The sequence below is a fragment of the Macaca fascicularis genome, chromosome 10 (assembly GCF_037993035.2).
Source record: "Macaca fascicularis isolate 582-1 chromosome 10, T2T-MFA8v1.1".
In the NCBI taxonomy this organism is placed as follows: Eukaryota; Metazoa; Chordata; class Mammalia; order Primates; family Cercopithecidae; genus Macaca; species Macaca fascicularis.
The window spans coordinates 98,338,166-98,357,395 of record NC_088384.1 but is presented as its reverse complement, the minus strand read 5'-3'; the positions used below and the strand labels follow the sequence as shown (position 1 = coordinate 98,357,395).

Sequence of the window (19,230 nt, the reverse complement as noted above, 5' to 3'; positions counted from 1 at the left end):
CCCATATGTCTAGACTGAGAAGCTACGTGGATGGTGGCACCATTTATGCAGAAAGGGAAGTCTAACGGAGAAGTAGTTTCAGTGGAAAAATGACAGATTTATTTATAATCATACTGACCTTTCTGGGTTATTCTAAGTCTTAGAAACATTATATGTGAGGCGCCCACAAAAGTACCTGGCATGTCGTGGGTGCTTGATAAGTGGTGCCTCTTACTTTTGTTTCATTTTTTTAAAATCTATTTCAGGCCCTGTTTTGTTAAATCATGATGTTCTTTTGCTATTTAGTGTGAGCTCTTCAGAGCCACAAGAATTGCAGTTTTGTTCACCGTGCCGCACGTTTTCATGTGTGTTTCTTTCTCTCCTTCTCTTCTGCATGCTGCCTGGGGACTGGCTTCCTTGTGGTCAGCACCAATGGGCAGCGCCCAGGTGACCCCGGGGACTCCACTCTGCCTCCTCACCACAGGTGATCACCAGAGCCCTGGGCGGGTGGGAGGGGAGAGTTGCCCATGCTTAGTGGGTCCTCCAAGCCAGGTGCACCAGAGAGGAACCAGCAGTCCCTCCACCCCACCCACCCACTCACCCCTCCACCCATTCACCCATCAACCCACACATTCATTCATTCATCCAACCATCCATCCATCCCTCTGTGCATACACTCATCTGTCCACTCACCTATTCACTCATTCTACTAATGCTTACTAAGTACCTCCTGGGTGCCAGGCACTGTTCTAGGCACTGAGATGTACAATGAAGAGCAAAAGACGATATGTTCCAATGTCTTTCCAGGAGACGAAACAGCCATTGGTCAAAAACCTACACAAATAAATTTGCCACTTTGAGTGGTGTTACAAAGGAAAGGTACATGGTGTTCAAAATAAACAAACTCATGTGCAGCCAAGGGAGTGCTTCACAGGGGAAGTGACAGCTGAGCTGTGATATAAGTTTGGGAAAAAGTTGACGTAACAATTCTGTGCCTAGGAAATGAGAAGCTCTCACTATGATCTCAGGTCTACCATTTGTCCTGACAATTTACTCATACCATATCAGCCCGACTTTTCCTATCTGTTAAATAGGAATAATCCCACCTACCCCTTATAAGGCACCATTTACATTGTAGACTATACACATGCAGAGGCCTCTGAGACTAAACAAGATAATAAATGTCAAAGGAGCTGCTATGGGTATGCCCAGTCCAGAGTCTATATTTGTTTGAAGTAAATACCAGCCCCTTTCCTCATGTACACCATAGGTGGAACTCATTTCACATGAATGTGTGCCATTCTTCAAAGGACACAGAGCCACTCATGTGAGAGGTCGACGTCCATCGTGGGACTCAAAAGACAAGCCAACCTAGAGACCTCTTGATTGCAGGGTGCCTTTTTAATCCGTGGGAAGTTTCTTGGAGATTTCAAACCTTTAACTGTCACCTCTCTTAAAGTCCTTGCCCAGACAATGGCCTCCGGTCTGCTAATGCCTGAATGGTCATTTTATCATGGTGGAAAAGAAGGTGCAGCAGGCAGTGATGACATGAGTCTGGGCATCCAGTACCTTCACAGTTCACTCCTGTCCACCCCCTTTCCCAAACTCAGAGACATCACTGCTAGTGAATGTCTTAGGTTGAGTTCCCTGGACACTGAGACTGAGATGGAGATTCTTGTGCAAATTATTCATTGCAGAGTGTTCTCAGAAGAAAGGGAGGAGGATGAGATACGGCAGAGAACAAAGCTAAGGGAGGATGTGGAGACCTGCATCTGCCTGAACCCCGGGAAAAGGGGAGGTATGGAGCAGGAAATGTACTAAAGAGTTGGTCCCACCTTGAGGCAAGGGGGCCAATATTTGTACCATGGTGTTGGTCAGCCACTGGCTGTGGGCTGCCTTGGGAATGCATTACATCCTGGGGAAGTGGTTCCCTTTTGCCTAATGGTACTTCTCTTGGAAGGGAGGTATTTGTGAGCCATTTGCTGCCAGCACCCACAGCACCTGGAGAGTAGTCACACCAGCCCAGTAAAGGAGATTGGGACTGAGCCTAAACAGTGTCCACTATGGGCGAGTTTTGTCTCTGCCTTTGAACTGCCATGGACACCTGTACTCCAGTGTGTCACTGCAAACATTACAGGAATTTCATCTCAGCCACTCCCTGTTAGATTACCTTAAGCAAGTTGCATAGCCTTATTTCACTTGCAAAACTAATTATCAGATGTGCTTCATGCAGTTATATTAAAAATTCCATTAGAAAATGCTAGGAATGTTGTGTGCGGTCACTGCACATAGTAGGTCTTTACTGAAATCAGTCCCCAGCCCTACCTTATCAGAGGCCCTTCCCAAAGGGAGGTAGGAGTTACAGATGGACACGTGGGAGTGTGCAGATCGACAGCGGGAGAAAAGTGACTCTCGCCACTGTGCACACCACCAATTTACAGAGAAACAATACTTCTCCAGAGTGTGTGCAAGCTGCTCTGTTTCTGCTGGGCCATTGTTCTCTGGGCTCTATTCAAGTCGAGCAGTCAGATAATATTTTCTTTAAACAGAGCGAATCCCATATCATGTGCTTTTGTTCTTACTTCTTGTCTTCTAAGGCATCTGAATGTTCCTCCTGTGACAGGTTTATTTCATTGTGATCCATTTATTTCCACATGTTTCTCAGCCTCATTTGATGGGCGAGGTGCCTGTGAGTGCCATCCCTTTCAAAGGGTGTTTTTGTTAATGTTCGTCCCCTGGTAGCAATAATGGCTGATGTAAATAATAACTGCCTAGGTCTGAATGATGGGGATATTAGACTTTAAGCACAGGCAGCCTCTTTTCATATCAACACCAACTCAGAGAGCTGCAGGACCACATTATGTAGCAGGGATAGGCCGGCATTCAGAGTGAATGGAGGCTGAGTTCAGCTCTCAGCAATGCCACCTTCTGGTCTGGTGATCCTGGATAAGTTATTTTTCTTTTCCAGACTTCATTATCTTTATTTGGAGAAATTGAAATATTAATAACCACAGTCATAGTTAATCATGAGAACTAAGTAAGAGCTTTAACTTCTTTGCCCATCTAGCTCCAATTAGTTCTTTAGCTCTTCTGGATTTATTGGCTTATCCTTCAAGGAATTCATGCTCTATGGCAAGATTGTGCAACCCCAGCACCATTGATGTCTGGGGCCGGATAGTTCTTTGTTGGGGGCAGAGTTAGGGGTGCTGTCCTGTGCACTGTAGGATGCTTAGCGGCATCCCTGCCTCTCCCCATTAGATGCCAGCAGCATGTCAATCCCAATTGTAACAACCAAATACATCTCTAGACATTCCCAAATGTGCCATGGAGACAAAAATCATCCTCCATTATAAACCTCCAGAGCCATACTGTTTAATAGAAATAGAATTTGAATATTGTATGTAATTTTAAATTTCTTAGTTACTTGAGAAAAGTAAAAAGAAACAGGTGAAGTTAATTTTAATAATATAATGTATTTAACTCAATACAGATGCTCCTCAACTTATGATGGAGTTTTGTCCCAATAAATGTATCATAAGTTGGAAATGTTGTAAGTTGAAAATGCGTTTAATACAATTAACCTGCGGAACATCATAGCTTAACCTAGCCTACTTTAAATGTGCCATGCTCAAAACACTTACATTAGCCTAAAGTCGGGCAAAATCATCTAACACAAAGCCTATTTTATATTAAAGTATTGAGTAGCTCATGTAATTTATGGAATACTGTACTGAAAGTGAAAAGCAGAATGTTTGCACCAGTACTTAAAGTACAGTCTCTACTGAATAGGTATCACTTTCTCAGCAGCATTGTAAACTCCAAGAATCTTAAGCCCGCCTATCTTAAGTTCACAATCATCTGGTATATCCAAAATATTATTATTATAATATGCAACAGAATTAAAGAAAACAACAGATGAAAGCTATTTTACATTCTTTTTTTGTACTAAGTCTTTAACATTTGGTGTGTATTTTACACATAGAACACTTCAATAAAATAAATTTTAAAATTCAGTTCCTCAGTTGCACCAGACACTTTTCAAGTGCTCTAAGTACGTGTCTTCGTGACTACCATTGTGGGCAGCGCAGATCTAGAGGTAACACATCTAGGGTCATCTTTGTCCCTAGTTGCTGAATAGAAATGTATGTGTAGAGAAGAGGTTCATATTCAGTTACTTTTATTCCTTGTTGCTCTCTGGGGCTAGGGGATGTTTGGCAAAATCTGGAGATTTATTTGGTTGTCACAACTGGGTGCGAGGGGCTATAGTCACCTAGTGGGTAGAGGTCAGGGATGCTTCCATTGAGAGAAATAAGATAAAATCCTCTTTGGCCAGGATTGGGCATTTTTCTGCAGTGAGTTGACTGGAGGCTGCAGTAGAGAAGTGACCAGTTAATTAACATTAAGAGGACTCAGTCTTCCCCAGGCCCACCAGTGCAGAAAGAAGGCCTCTTCTCATATCCCTCCTGCAGTTCAGCCAGGCCTCAAGGGGGTGGCCTGGACCTCTGAGCCCAAGAGGAGACTGACAGTGTTCAGTCTGGAGGCCACAGTAGCTGTGCTACAGGTCATCCTCAGGGGCAGATCTGACTTCATTGTCTTGGCCATGCCCAGTGCCCATTGTCAATTTTCTACAGAGAGAAGGGCTAAGGGACAAGCCCTCATCTGGAGCCCAAACTCCATTCCTTAAAACTGAGGGAACTTGGCCGGGCGCGGTGGCTCACGCCTGTAATCCCAGCACTTTGGGAGGCCGAGGCGGGTGGATCACAAGGTCAGGAGATCGAGACCATCCTGGCTAACACAGTGAAACCCCGTCTCTACCAAAAATACAAAAAATTAGCTGGTGTGGTGGCAGGCGCCTGTATTCCCAGCTACTCGGGAGGCTGAGGCAGGAGAATGGCATGAACCCGGGAGCCAGAGCTTGCAGTGAGCTGAGATCGCACCACTGCACTCTAGCCTGGGTGACAGAGCAAGATTCTGTCTCAGAAAGAAAAAAAAAAAAAACTGAAGGACCTTGAGCCAATCACTCAGCCTTTCACCTTTCTGAGCCTCACCTTCTTCATTTATGAAATAGTAAAGTTGAGTCCCTGTACAGCCAGGCCCAATCATGGTGAGGGCTAACAGAAGAAATGGATGCACTCCTAACCCAGCTCCAGGTTTGAGCAGGTATTGGATACAACTTCCCTTATTATTCCTTTATTTCCTGTGCACCTCATGTTAAAACTCTCTCCTATTATTTCCCTGGAAATTCTTTAAATCAGGGCCTTGGCACAGTGACAGGATTCAGGTCATCATACACTCTCTGGGAGTGCTTCGCAGCTGCCCTTAAAGCAACTTTCCCAGGGATGGCTCCACTTGGACCCAGGTAGAAGGAGTTTGAGCCTTTGGGACAAAGCTGTTTAGGCCAAGAGAAGGTGATGAAGCAAGGCAGCAGTCTCCCTAGGGTCATGCCCTGGGCCCTGTGAGCTTGGACACCGTGAGGCCTCGGTGACCCTCCAAGGGAGCATGTGCCCAGTGGAAGGGGTTGACAGATGGTGTGAGAACAGGAACCAGAGGCAGGAGAACCAGGTGAAGCTCCAACCTGAACAACGACCATGAGGGGAAAATGCTTGGTGGAGAGAGGCGGAAGACCGGCAGCAGAGGCAGGGGCATAGCCTGCCAGGAGAGAGGGGGCAGTTCTGAGAGACAGCAGCATTGGGAATGTCCAATAAGATGATGAAAAGAAAAATATAACAGCAAATATGTTACATACTTCCTACATGCTGTGGAATGTGCTGAGTTTCACATCATTAATTCATTTAAACTTCCCAGCAGCTCTGCCAAATAGAGAACCTGTTAGTAGTCACAGTTTACAGATGAGGAAACTGAGGGTCAGATGATTAAAAATCACTCGACTCTGAAATGATGAAACTAGGATTCAAACTCAGGTCTCTCAAGACAGTCTGTAATCGTACTCTCCATGCTCTGTGCCCATAGACATTGGAGAGCACCTATTCTGAGCCAGCACTGGGAAATCCCATGGCAGGATGGTTCAGGACAGTCTCAGAAGCCACACAATTTACCATCTGAGAGGCTTTGAGCCCCAAAGTTTCCCCATTTTCTTATCTGCAAAATGGAAATACTAATAATGACCAGTTATTGGGAAGAATCATGAGATAAGAAACTTCATTATCTTAGTCATTATTATGATCCTAAACCCATCTTACAGATGAGCAAATTGAGGTCCAGAGAGTGAGCAGCAGGCAAACTGACCATTGCTAAGATTCAGGCAGACTGAATCTGGGCCAGACTGTAATTGGTGACTGGGCCAGAACTGTGGTTCCTGAGAAATGTGAGTGATGAAGGAAATAGGTAAGAGCCCATCAGGGCTTCAGGCCTGGGGCACTTAAAGTACCAAATAGAAGTCATGAATCAGGGCTCATCAAAGCTTTAGGATATAAGGTGGATGGCTGGACACAGCAGCACAGCAACTCTAGCTCCTGCAGTGACCCAAAGTAAGAGCAAGACTGAGCTGAGATGGGTGAAAGGATGTGGATATCCCTGAGCCTTTGACTTGGGTATCCTCTAGTTCCCCTTGACCAGTGCTTTGATTGGTTCTGGAGTGCACAAAGGCCAGGACTGTGCCAGAAGACTAGGGGCAGGGCTACAGCTGGAAGCCAGGAGGGCAGGTGACATCCAGGAGCCAGGCTGATCATTGCAGAGGACCCTCCTCAGCTCTTCTAAGCAACTGCTCATATGGCTGTAAGGCTGACACTACAGAATTGGGGAGGAGATGAGCCCTGGATCAAGTGCATAAGGATACTGTCCTTATCAGCAGTCTTAGAACAGATGCTCAAAGTTTGACAGACACAAGGGTATTGGTACATCATTCCAGCTGCCGTTTTTCTGTTGCCAGTCTCCCCACTGAATCAAAAGACTTAATGCAGAAGAGGTTGTCATATCCCTGTAGGGTGTTCTGTAGGAGGTGATTGTTAACGTTTGTGCTTCTTCAAAACAAATGTCTACTCAGGTAGCATATATGACTGAGGCTCTCACTGCACCTTTTTCTCTCCTGGGATATTCTCTTTAAAGCAAGGAGAAGTCAGTCTCCAGTCTTCCATTCAAACTGCTATTAAACTCAGATTCAGAAGTCAAGCATCATCCTTGCCTTCTCTTTTTCCTCATCTTGAATATCCAATTTATCACGAAATCTGACAGATACTGCCTCTGAAATTTCTCCTGAATCTCTGTCTCCTTCTTCCTCACTGCTACAACTCATGTCTGGGACTCATAAAGTTAGTGTCACAGATTCCAAAGTGGGGTCCCCATGTCTTTACATCAATCCCCTTCCGATATTTACTTCCCACTGAAGCCAGAGTGATCATCTAAAACAGAGTATTATTCAGGCCAGGTATGGTGGCTCATACCCATAATCCCAGCACTTTGGGAGGCTTAGGTCAGTGAATTGTTTGAGCCCAGGAGTTTGAGATCAGCCTAGGCAACATAGTGAGACCATGTCTCTACAAAAGTAAAATTAAAAAAAAAAAAAAAGGCCAGGAGCCGTGGCTCATGCCTGTAATCCCAGCACTTTGGGAGGCCGAGGTGGGCAGATCACGAGGTCAGGAGCTCAAGACCAGCCTGACCAACATGGTGAAACCCCGTCTCTACTAAAAATACAAAAATTAGCCAGTTGTGGTGGCATGCATCTGTAATCCCATGTACTCAGGAGGCTCAGGCAGGAGAATCACTTGAACCTGGGAGGTGGAGGATGCAGCGAGCCGAGATCACACCACTGCACTCCAGCCTGTGTGACAGAGCAAGACTCCGTCTCAAAAAAAAAAAAAAAAAAAAAAATAGCCAGGCATGGCAGCACATGCCTGTGGCCCCAGAACATGCCAGTGGCCCTAGCTGAGGTCAGAGGATCGCCTGAGCCCAGGAGGTTGAGGCTGAAGTGAGCATGTTCATGCCACTGCACTCCAGCCTGGGTGACAAAGCAAGACCCAGACTCAAAAAAAAAAAAAAAAAAGAGTCTAATCCTGATTAAAATGCTCCCAGGGCTCTGTTTGTGCTTTGGGATAACTAGCCTGAATCAAAGGCCATTTACCATTTAGTCCCTATCCCTTTTTTATCTCTCCAATTTTATTTCCTCCTCAGCATCCTGTACCCCATTCAAATGGATCATGTGAGTGGTACTTGCCTTCTCACACTCTCCTCTCTTTGCTGAGATGTTCTCCCTCCATGGTTTGCCTTACTCATCCTCTATGATCAAGTTCAGACAGTTTGATCTCTGCAAAACCTTAACTGGTCCCCATTATCTCCAGATTGCACCCAGAGATAGTCAACTGGCTGGGCCAGTTGGCACAAAGAACTGCAACCTCCTCCCCCAGCCCTAAGCAAAGTTTTCTATTGAACATGGCATACGTTCAAGGTATAAGCATGTTTTGTTGGAGCTGTTTGGTTTCTATCAACTCTTTTGCTGTGCCTAGCACACATTGTAGTGCTCATTCATTTGGCCCCATGCGTGAATGATTTAATAAGTGAGCAGATGGCTGATACTGATGGAGCATGTGCCAGGCATGGTATACTCACCCCTTCCCCATTTCTGCCTCCAGCCTGTGATGGTTCAAGCACCTCACTCTTCTCACTTTGTACCATTTTGTTAGGCTAATTGTGAGTCACTAGTTTTCAATCCAGTATTTGAATTCCATGCAGACTCACCTGCCAAACTTCCTGGAGACTGAGTCTTCAGAGTCCTTGTCTGGAGCTCCCCCAAATCTGCTGGGACAGGTCTTGCTGAGCCCAGTGTCTGGCCTGGGATCGCATGGTGTTGGCCCAGGAGAGGTCGGGCTGGGGGCAGGAATCATGGGCAGTCATAGGGAAGACCCTGTCTTAGGACTCTGACTGTGCCGGTGTGGCAAGTGACATCTACTACAACCACACTGGCCACTTCTTCTACCCTTCTCACCTCCCACTAAGAGCAGAGATGCTTTTCCATCCATCCTTTGGGGGAGGTGAACAGATCAGCTTTTAATACAGAACACAGTGATTCAGTGTTTCTGCTTTCAAAAGCCAAGGGGCAAAGGCTAGAAGAAAGAAAACATGTTCATGGTGGATTTGGCTGGAATCTCAACAATCAATGCCGTGCTCGCTGCTGCTCATTTTATTACCGTTGCTTGGATTAGTTGCACTAATCTGAAATTCCGTGCTGCGTGTTTACTGGCTCCTCTGTCTGATCCTGCTCACGCTCCCACTAATCCTTCCTATAGATTGCCTGCTTCCTCCCGTGCCCCTTCTCTCCTTTCCAGGCACTCTGATGCTAGCTGCAAGCTGCATGTTGCAGAGGTGTAATCTGGACAGAGCTGCCCCAGATGGGCAGATCTTTCCTTCTCCTCCCCTTTCTTGCCCCTCTAAGTCAGGTAATACAGTCACCCGTTAGGGGATCCATTTGGCCAGGGTTGGTTGGAAAGAATTGAATTATATTTCTGAGTATGAGCCTGGGGGAACCTCGGCCTCTGGTGCACCCTGCTATGCAGTTCAGACAAAGGAAGCCGAGACATATTGTCCTTCCAGAAGCCTTGTGTTCTGCTCAGTCCACAACCAAGCAGGAGCTCCCATTCCTCTTCCCACATGCTGTCTGTCCATTTGGCTGTGAACCCTGTTAGAGTTTGCATTTCATTTAGTGAAATGCGAAGCTCCTGCTCCTGCTTGTAGCCCATCCCCAGGCTGTGTGGGTCATGACTCAGCTTCACCTGGTCTTAGAATTTGAATTGTGTTCCCCAAAAAGATATGTTGAAGTAATAACCCCAGTACCTGTGAATGGAACCTTATTTAAAAACAGTATCTTTGCAAATGTAATTAAAGTCAGAAGGGTGGACCCTAATCCAATATGCCTGGTGTCATTATAAGAAGAGAAAAACATCATGTAAATACAGACTCATAGGGAGAAAGTCATTGACAACAGGGGTAGAGATTGGATTGATGCATCTATAAACCAGGGAACACCAAGCATTGCCAACCACTAACAGAAGCTAGGAAGAAGCAAAGAAGAGTTCTACCACAGTCTCAGAAGGAGCATGGCCATGCTGTTACCTTGTTTTGGGACTGTTGGATTCCAGAATTGTGAGAGAATAAATTTCTGTCGTTAAACCACTCGGGTTGTGGTCATTTGTAACAACAGCCCTGGGAAATGAATGCACTTAGAAATGCAGTGATCCTGAGCACTGGCCAGTGGGCAGTGGTTGAGCTTCAAGGGCTGTGCTTTTAAAGTGGACAGACCTCAAGAAAACCTTGGCCAAGAGCTGCCATCTAGAGAATCCCTTTGGCTCATCCCATCTCCCCTGTGAGATCCCCTTGTTGACCATATTCTACATTTGGCCCAGACAGGTCTCCACTCTGGTTCTGACCCTTCCTTTCTTGGTGTAGTTTCTCCCTTTGAATAGTCTCAGCATCTGCTGCTGGTCATGCCCTGCCCTGGGCTTTGCTTCACAAGCCAGGCTGTGGTAACCTGTTCTCAGTGTCCTGGGATTATATGACCTGCAGACTGTCCCTGATTTGCTCTACATTGGCTGCTCCTGAGAAGCCTCTCTTTGTCCCATTGCTGCCCTGGGACTGCTCTGAGCTTCACAGGAAGAATTACAGTCAGGTCAGTGTGACCACAGCTCTCTCATACCGGCTGCCTGAAGAACTCTAAAGCGACTATCACTTTGCCGCAGGGCATCCTAGAGTATGTGTTCTTCTTCTTACATCTGCTCTTCAGACTAAACCCTTAATCCCTAGTGCAGGCCATGGGTGCTCCTATCTGCAGCAGCTAAGCAGCTTTGAGCCTCCTGAGCTCCAGGCTCAAAGCACAGATTCTACAAGCAAGGAGCCAGTACTGTCAGTGCTGAGATGACTCAGCCTCTTCTTCATCATCAGCAGGGCAGTCTGGACCACAGGGAGTCAAGGTGGGGAGGGAAAAGAGAAGATCACTGAGTGATCACAGGAATGCCCCATGTGTCCCACACCATGGATGACACGTGGAAATCAAGTCTGTGGTCTAGTTTTGCCTAAGCAGAGTTGGCATGCCCTTTCCTGTACATACCTCTGTGTTGGTGCCCATCACTCAGCTCTGATTATTAGTTTGCACTTTCCTCTCTCCCTAAATAGTGAGCTCCAAGACAGTAGTGTTGTCTAATTAGCTCCCATGCTCAGCACCTCGCTATAGCCACTGTCATCATTATAATCCTAGCACCACTCAAGTTAGGCAATGTCCAGGACTATTCCTGTGAAGCCAAGGGTTGAACTGATGCTGATGAGACCAAGGTAATGGATATAGTCCATGTGGAGGTCACTGGGCTTTGTCCAGTTATTTTCATGGCCATGGGCTAAATTTTATTTCTGAATAAAGTCTAAGCCACACTTGTGGGCCAGTTTGACCCTCACCATGGATGCAGACTGACTGCCATAACACTCCTAAACGCAAGCCACAAGTTGACTCCTGATCTCTGCTTTAGCTTTGACCCCTACCTCAGCCATATCCTGGTCATTTACCTTAACTGTGGTCTGACACCTAACCCAGTCCACAAAGTATGCCCGATACTTGGTTTCTTAGACAACCTTATACCCAACTCTAGTCATAGCTTGAGGTCTTAGTCTTACCACAGACTGAATCCTCTGTCTACCCCAGCTGGGTCTTGGCAGCCCTCATAGGTTAGGCCTCCTGGGCACAAGAGAAAGTAGTTGAGGTCATTGGGAGGTATAAATGGATTTCCAGCTCACCAATGGTGAAACCTTTGAAAGAGTATGCCGTAGAAGGGGTGTGTCAATAATGATTGTATCTGGCATCAGTTGGGTATGACTGCTCTTAAATAAGTCTGTTTTGCTCTATTTCCATGGATAAAAAAGACACTTTCTTCATAGAATAAAGGAGTTTTCTCACATCCAGAAGAGGTTCTCTATCAGAGTCTCATTTAGCCATCTTTTGCAGTGTGTGTAACATGACTAAACTAGAATTTGACCTACACAGAGCATTTATAGTGTAAAACAAGGTCTATCTGGAAACATAGATTTAGGAGACCAAGCAAAATCAGCACTTGAGGAACAATTTATTTGAGTGGCCTGAGTGCTTTCAAACAATCAATTAAAGCTATTCCTGTCTCACAGGGTGCTAACCTCCATTCTAGGCTGAAAACGAGGGCAACTTCTGTCAGCAATATTTAGCAGTTTTAGTTGTATAGGCTGTGATGAAGTCAATTCTAACCTCTTAGGACTCACTGGGTAATACTGAGGAGTCTGGGATATTAGAAATATGTATCTTCTTTGCACTTAACAGTATTTATTAAATGGTCTTCCACAGCAAGGGTAGAGCTATCATTGAAAACCCTGCATCTCTGTGGTGTTTTCCAGCTACTTAATATTGACTCTGAGTTAAATTGTGACTAAAAGCAATTACTGTCATATGATGAATTGAGGCAATTTATTTATTACTTGAGAAACATCCTAGGTGATGTCACTTAGAAGAATGATGGAATAATCCTTCTCAAGTGCTCTATTATCAACCAGATCTGGTGAAGGAGGCATTGCTTTGAGGCATGGGGAGGTAGTCGGCAATTTAAAAAAATTAGTCACAGCGAGATCAAAGAAAGAATATTGGAGGCAAGGCAGAAAAAAATCACCTAAATATGAACAAGATTTGTCTCTCTATGGAATTATATGGGATTGTTTGGTTGCTAAATATCAAGAAAGGTATTATAGAGAAAGCCCAGCGATTAATAATAAAACTAAATGCAACATATGAAAGGCTTGGAGGTGGTGGTTGATATACAAGAAAAGTGAAAAGGATGAGGGAACTTAAGTTAAAAAGGTCAAGTTTAAATATCATTTGAGCAAAGTCTGTATAATTTGGCTCATGTAACAAGATTCACATGACATGTTCATCAATCCCTTAGATATTAGAATAGGATACGTGGGTGCGAGGGCATGAGAGGAGATAATCTTCAAGAAAGATGCATGAAATAGAACTGCATGATAGAGCGGGTGGCAAGCCCTGCAGGGACAGGCATCAATACAAAGAGATTTTAATCTGGCTGGTCAATGGAAGATGCTAGATCTAAATACGGGTCTGCTTCTTCAGATATTTGAGAAAGGACAACCACATTTCTCTGCTGAACAGTCTCTCCCCCTATTTATTAGAGTGAGGACACAGTAGTACAATAGGTTAAAGAGAACTGTGCTAGACTGCCAGGGCCCATGTCCCAGCTCTCCTGCTTGCTACCATTACTTAGTCTCTCAGAGGCTGTTCCCACATCTCAGAAATAGGTATAATGATGGAACCTGCTTCATAGGTGTATTAGTTCATTCCCACATTGCTATAAATACCCAAGACTGGGTAATTTTAAAGAAAAGAGGTTTCATTGGCTCATGGTTCTATAGGCTGTAGAGGATGCATAACAGCTTCTGCTTCTGGGGAGGCCTCAGGAAGCTTCCAATCATGGCAGAAGGCAAAGGGGCAGCAGGCATCTTACATGGCAGGATCAGGAGCATGAGAGAGTAGTGGTGGGGGTGGGGGGGTGGAGATGCTACACACTTTTAAATGACCAGATCTCATTAGAACTCACTCACTCTCATGAGGACAGTACCAAAGGGATGGTGCTAAACCATTCATGGGGGATCCAACCACCTCCCACCAGGCCCCACCTCCAACCCTGGAGATTATGGTTCCACATAAGGTTTGGGTGCAGACACAGATCCAAACCATATTGATAGGGCTGTGAAGATTAAAAGAGAGAATATATGTGAAGGGCTTAAAACAGCAGCCTGGATTGTAGTAAAAGCCCTAAATGTGTTACCTCTTTATTGTTCATTGTTAGTACTTGGCATGTGGTCAAATATCCTGAGCCTTCTGTTTCCATCTTCTGGAAGAACTCAGTTTCACACCTGGCTGTCCTGAAAGCCACAATTTCTCCATGTTGGCCTCAGCTTGGCTAAAATCAAGATACAGTACTGGACATTCTCCCTGACTTACAAGTCCATACACCCCTCAAAAGTGGCAAAGAGAGGTGACGCTAGCATCACTTGTTTATAAGAAGCCCACGCTGGCCCACGCTGGTCCTTGGCCCATTTGGTGTCATATCCATTCTTCCCTGTTGCCCTATGCTCCTGGGCATGTAGGCGACCCCTGCATGGGACCCCCATGACTGCTGGCTTCTGGGTTTGGCTAATGGGAGACTTTAATAAGATATGGTAAAGCTGGAGGAAGGGAGGAGCCTTCTTTCTCTTGGGCTCAGGCCCCTTCTTTGGCGATGACTGTGTCTACTCCATGGCTTCAGGTCTCCAGATGGGTCAACCAGAGTTCCACTTCTGTTGAGTGATCCTTACCTCTGGGCTCTGAGAACTCCACCACCTCTTTTTGTTTCTCCAGTCTGGGCTGGGTAGTGGCTTCCTGATACTACCGCCCTCTGAGTCTCCCCACCATTGTCTCCTAATCCCTGTGTACTAATTATCTAGTAAATTTGCTCTGTTTTAAAAGTTAGGAGTGGTTTCCTATTCCCTGGTCGGATGTTGTCTGATGTGAGGCTGTGCTCGTTTCTGGTGATTATTTCTTCCTTTTTTAAGTGGTAAGGGTGGGGGTGGGGGGAACCTGATTTAATCATCTAGTCTATTTTTTTTCCTGTATCAACATCACGCTAGTGTAAAGTATCTGAAATACACATTTTTTTTCATTTAAAAAAAAAAGTCAGCAACAGCATTTGTTTCTCCCCAGGCTTGTCACACCCCTCCTGTTTTCTACGATTTCAGTCCTCAAAGACTGCCAAAGTAGTTCATGATCACAATTACAAATACTCTCCATGCCTTGGGATGCAATTTGTAAAGTCTAGAGGCTTGAATCTAATGAAGTATCCAGATGCTCTCCTGCCAACTTCTTTTCTGTCTTGGACTTTAATTCCATCTTAAAAATAATCTGCTATTCTGAGAATTTGTTTCCAGCAAAATCAAGAAGGTTTTTGGTGCTTACCTGACTTGAGAAGAGCCAGAAAATTGCCCAGCATCCTCATCTTTTCCCTGTTATCTCCTCTTGGCAAAACCCCCATAATCAGAGGTGCCTGTGATGCTTAAAACCTTCACTGGCATAGAAGTACCAGCTTAGAGTCAGGGTTTCAAAGGTTTTCCCTGCTGGGTGCCAGATACATACAAAGCCAGAGTAAAGACAGAGAAGCTCTTCAACAAAAGAAGTCATTCAGTAGACAGGGGTAAACTGCCAGCAAAGTAAGATTTGCCTCTGATAAGCCACACTGGGGATAATATGCCCTTGGATAGCTGAGAAACAACTGTGTGTTTTAAAGAGTGCAGCTTTTAGGAATTGTGTCCCTGAGAGCCGGCTTGCTTTCTTTACCATCAGCGATGATCACCAGCATGGGTTATGCATCCATTGGGATTTACTTGGTTTTATCAGTTGCAATTAGATGTTCTTTATCTGTGACTCCTATTTTTGCTCCATATCTTTACAAGGAAAATTCTCTGAAGTGAAGCTCTAGAATTGGGCCTGTCACCAGTGAGAGCACTTCAGAATGAATCATTAATCATTAATTGCCAATCCCTTGTTGCCAAATTATATTATTGCTGCCATTAAGTCATCCAGATGTAAGCCTGATACGGGCCTTGCCTATAGGAGGAAAGTTAAGTGAATCACTCTGGGGGCTCTGCCTTTATCCTGAGGGTTGGATGAACTTAGACAGCAGGTTACAAGGAGGCATTGCCCCAGCCTCTGTGACCTACAGTTCATAGACACAAAAAACCCTCGTACTACCCTGGAACCAGTGCTAAGGTCACATCATCACTGTGCCCCATATGTGAACAGTTCCTCAGAGTTTATCAAGCATTTTTCCCTCCATTATTACATTTAATTCTTAGAAAATCCCTGTGTGAACTTGGCATTTTCTCATTATTTCATAAATGAGAATATCAAATCACATTGTGGTTAACAGGTTTGATCAAGGTCGCACAACCCATTAGTGATGGCATCTAGACGCAAGCTTGCATATTTCCAATCTGAAACCCGATGCTTTTGACCAGTCTCATAAAACCATAGCATCTTGACATCAAAAGGAGCATAAGAAGTCTTGTCGTCCCTTCTGCTTTAGGGGGAGCACAGGATGTTCCAGCCAGCTCTTGTCCTTGTTGATGACACATTTCCTTGCCTTTGTGGGTAACATGGGGAGGGTCAGAGTGAGGGGGCAGGAATAGACTGCATGGGAGTCCCATGGCTCTAAAGATAATAGGGAGAATTCCTCTCACCGAGAGTATGAGTATTACTGGAATTAAGGGGAACCAAGTTGAGGTAAGAGATCATGTCAGAGAAAAAGGTCAGCATCCTGTAGACGTGATGTCCTCATGGCTTAGTTATGCATCTAGGAAGCCAAGGAGATGAGAACAGAGACAGAGTAAGCAGGTAAAATGAAGGGCTGACTCTGATGCAGGACTTTGGAACCATAATGACCTCATCCTCTCTCTATACCATGATGCTGCAATGAAAGGGTCTGGGCTTTAGCCTCAGCTGAAAATCTCTTCCACATTCAAACGTTTCCTTTGTTGATTCCTAATCTACCCCCTGTCACTTCTACCCAGTGATACAGCTCTGAGCTTTCAAATTAAAGGGACCAAATCTACTCCATCTTCCACAATGGCCCTTTATCTATCTAAAGGCAAAAATTAGGTCTCATCTGAATCTTCCCTTCCCCAAGATGAAAAATCCTGATTCGGAGTGATATACCTTCAAAGTCAATAATCTCTGGATCACTGTGCATCTCAATAAATGTATACCTGAATCATGTAGAGACCTTGTTACAATGCAGCTGCTGATTTAGTAGGTCTGGGGTAGGGCTCAAGATTCCGCATTTTTTATAAACTCCCAAGTTTTGCCAATATTCTGGTCGATGGACCACTTTTTGAGTAGTAAGGCTCATGGCCTGTCTTCACTCTGGAGGTCCCTTTTGAGAGGTCGAGTTCACAGCTGGACAGGACTCACCAGAGTGTTCTGACCAGTGCAGAATAGAGCAGGACAGCACTGCCCTTGTTAGATCTCAGTAATCCTTGGGGAAAATCAGCTGGGAGTGTTGCTGGGTAGCAAGGGAAAAGGCAGCAGAGAGACAAAACATGGCAACTGGACCCTATGTAAGGGGCTAATATTGAGGGAGGGAAGTAGACCTTAATAAACCAAGGTCTAAGTAGACCTTAATAAACCATGCCTTGTGCACCAGGTTTCCATATGTAAGAGTAGACAGGTAGCACATTAAAAGCCAGATTAAGACTCTGGACTGGAGCTAGGAGGAGACTGGATCCTTAGCCATCATGGCATTCGGAGAAAGAGTAGACAGCAGGATGCAGCAGCAGCTGCTTTGAGAACCAGCTCTGCCTTTGGGAGTGCTCAGAGCTCAGAGGACACAGCTGGCTGTGCCGTAAGGTCAGGCTTGCAGCGTGATGTTGGAGAGGGAGTCTCCTGTCAGTGCAAGCTGAGTTCACAAGATTATTTTTGATGATCACATCACACAGGGGGCTCAAGTAGAGCCTTAAAGCTTCTCCAATTGGAGAACTTTACCTTCTGGTGCCTGCCTAGATGCCAATTCTGATTCAGTTGGCCTATTCTCAGATTGGGTCCTCTGGAGGGTAAAGATGAGGAAGATGCATCCAAATTCCTCCTCTTTCTCTCAGTTCCCAAATTCCCAGTCCCTGCTTAATAAACCAAAGTCACCCAGAGTCAGAGACAGCTTTTTAGGGACTCAGACTAATACTAAGCCTGACTCTCCTGGAAAGGGTAGGCTTGGGGTAAAAGTAATGCAGGTGTTATCCCACTGAAGGGCTTCCAGTGGGATAGCCCTCTGAAAAGTCCCTTTTGATTATAGGGCCAATGAGTCAGACAGATAGCCTTCTATGTGTACCTACTGCTGGCATCTGTGAAAGCCCACCGCATTGCCAGGGGCCCCATCAGTAGCCAACCCTGATGTGCTCTCTTATGACTCCCATCACAGGTCACATTCTGCTCCACTGAGCATTTAAGATATAATCCCTGTGGACAGACCTGACTGCCACAAAAGCAGGACCCTCCCATCCTCTGTCTATCCCTCAGATATAGGAGCCACACATGGATGTTGTCTTGGCTTTAGTCCAATTTCCTGTATCACCTGTGAACCCTGTCAACACACTTCCACTATGAACAGAGGCACAAATCTCCAGAGACTAGGGCAAGTTCCCCTAAAGAATGCCAAAGCTGGATTTTCCCTATCCCAGGGAATGTTCACATTCCTGTATCTGATGTCTGGTTAGACCAATCAAGCGTGGATTTTTCTAAAAACCTCACTGTGTAAAGTCTGTGATTTCAGCTCTGCTACCTGTTGGCTGAACTCATTGAATTTGTCTAAACCTCTGGGCTCTCTGGACTTTCAGACAGCCTCTCCAAATCCCCTGAATGTTCTTCCATGGCCCTCAAGTATGTTCTTTTGTAGGTTTACGGTCATTGCTGAAGCTGCTTCTATTTAGGAATGTCTTGGAATTCTTTTGGGAAATGTTTTCTAATACTCATCCAAGATCTTCACTTTCCTTCGTGTGTGGACTTGATTCTACCCTGCGAACAGCCTTTGGCACAGTTGGTCATGCCCTCCTTTTTGAAACATTCTCTTCTCTTGGCCCTAGGATGCTATACTCTCCCAGGTTTACTTCCTACCTGTGTGGTCACTCCTGTTCCCCATTCAGGCTTATCTCCCTCTACTCACTAAATACTGCAGACCCTCAAGTTTCTATTCTAGGTCTGTTTTTCCTTACACTCTTTATTCTCTCCCTGGGTGATTTCGTCAACAGGTCCCCATGCTTCAAATACCATCTGTGTACATATGACTCACACATTTTTGCCTCCAGCTCTGACCTTTAATTTAGAGCTCCAGATCGCATTTTTGACTACATACTTTTCTGGAGTATATCTCAAGCTCAAGTTGCCCCAGATATATTTCCCCCCTAAAGCTATTCTTTTTCCATTGTTTCTGGAACCCGTAAACATTACTGTCATCCACCCTATCATGCAAGCCAAAGATTTGTGGTCATTCTTGACAGTTCTTTCTCCTTTATTCCCCATATCCAAGCCATCAACAGATTTTATCTATAGCTATTTCAAGTAATTATCTCTTTAATCACATCTGTCTATCTTCACTGTCAGCACCTGAGTCTAAGCAACTATCATCTCCCATCTGAATGCCTGCAGTGATCTCAAAATTAATTTCACCAATCCACTTTGGTTCCACACTAAAGCTGGAA

At 45.1% G+C, this 19,230-nt stretch overlaps 1 protein-coding gene across 21 annotated transcripts in view; it reads left to right on the top strand.

Annotated features, from left to right (window-relative positions):
• The window catches only part of PTPRT (protein tyrosine phosphatase receptor type T), a 1,114,889-nt gene that overhangs the window by 926,282 nt on the left and 169,377 nt on the right, over positions 1–19,230 (top strand). For 9 of the 21 annotated variants that reach the window (XM_045364111.3, XM_074003236.1, XM_015429849.4 and 6 more), the window contains one exon: positions 407–463. The exons of the other annotated variants lie outside the window; for them this stretch is intronic. In XM_045364111.3, the coding sequence (XP_045220046.2) occupies positions 407–463 (57 nt within the window). The remainder of the gene's footprint in view (positions 1–406; positions 464–19,230) is intronic. 21 annotated transcript variants of the gene reach the window in all.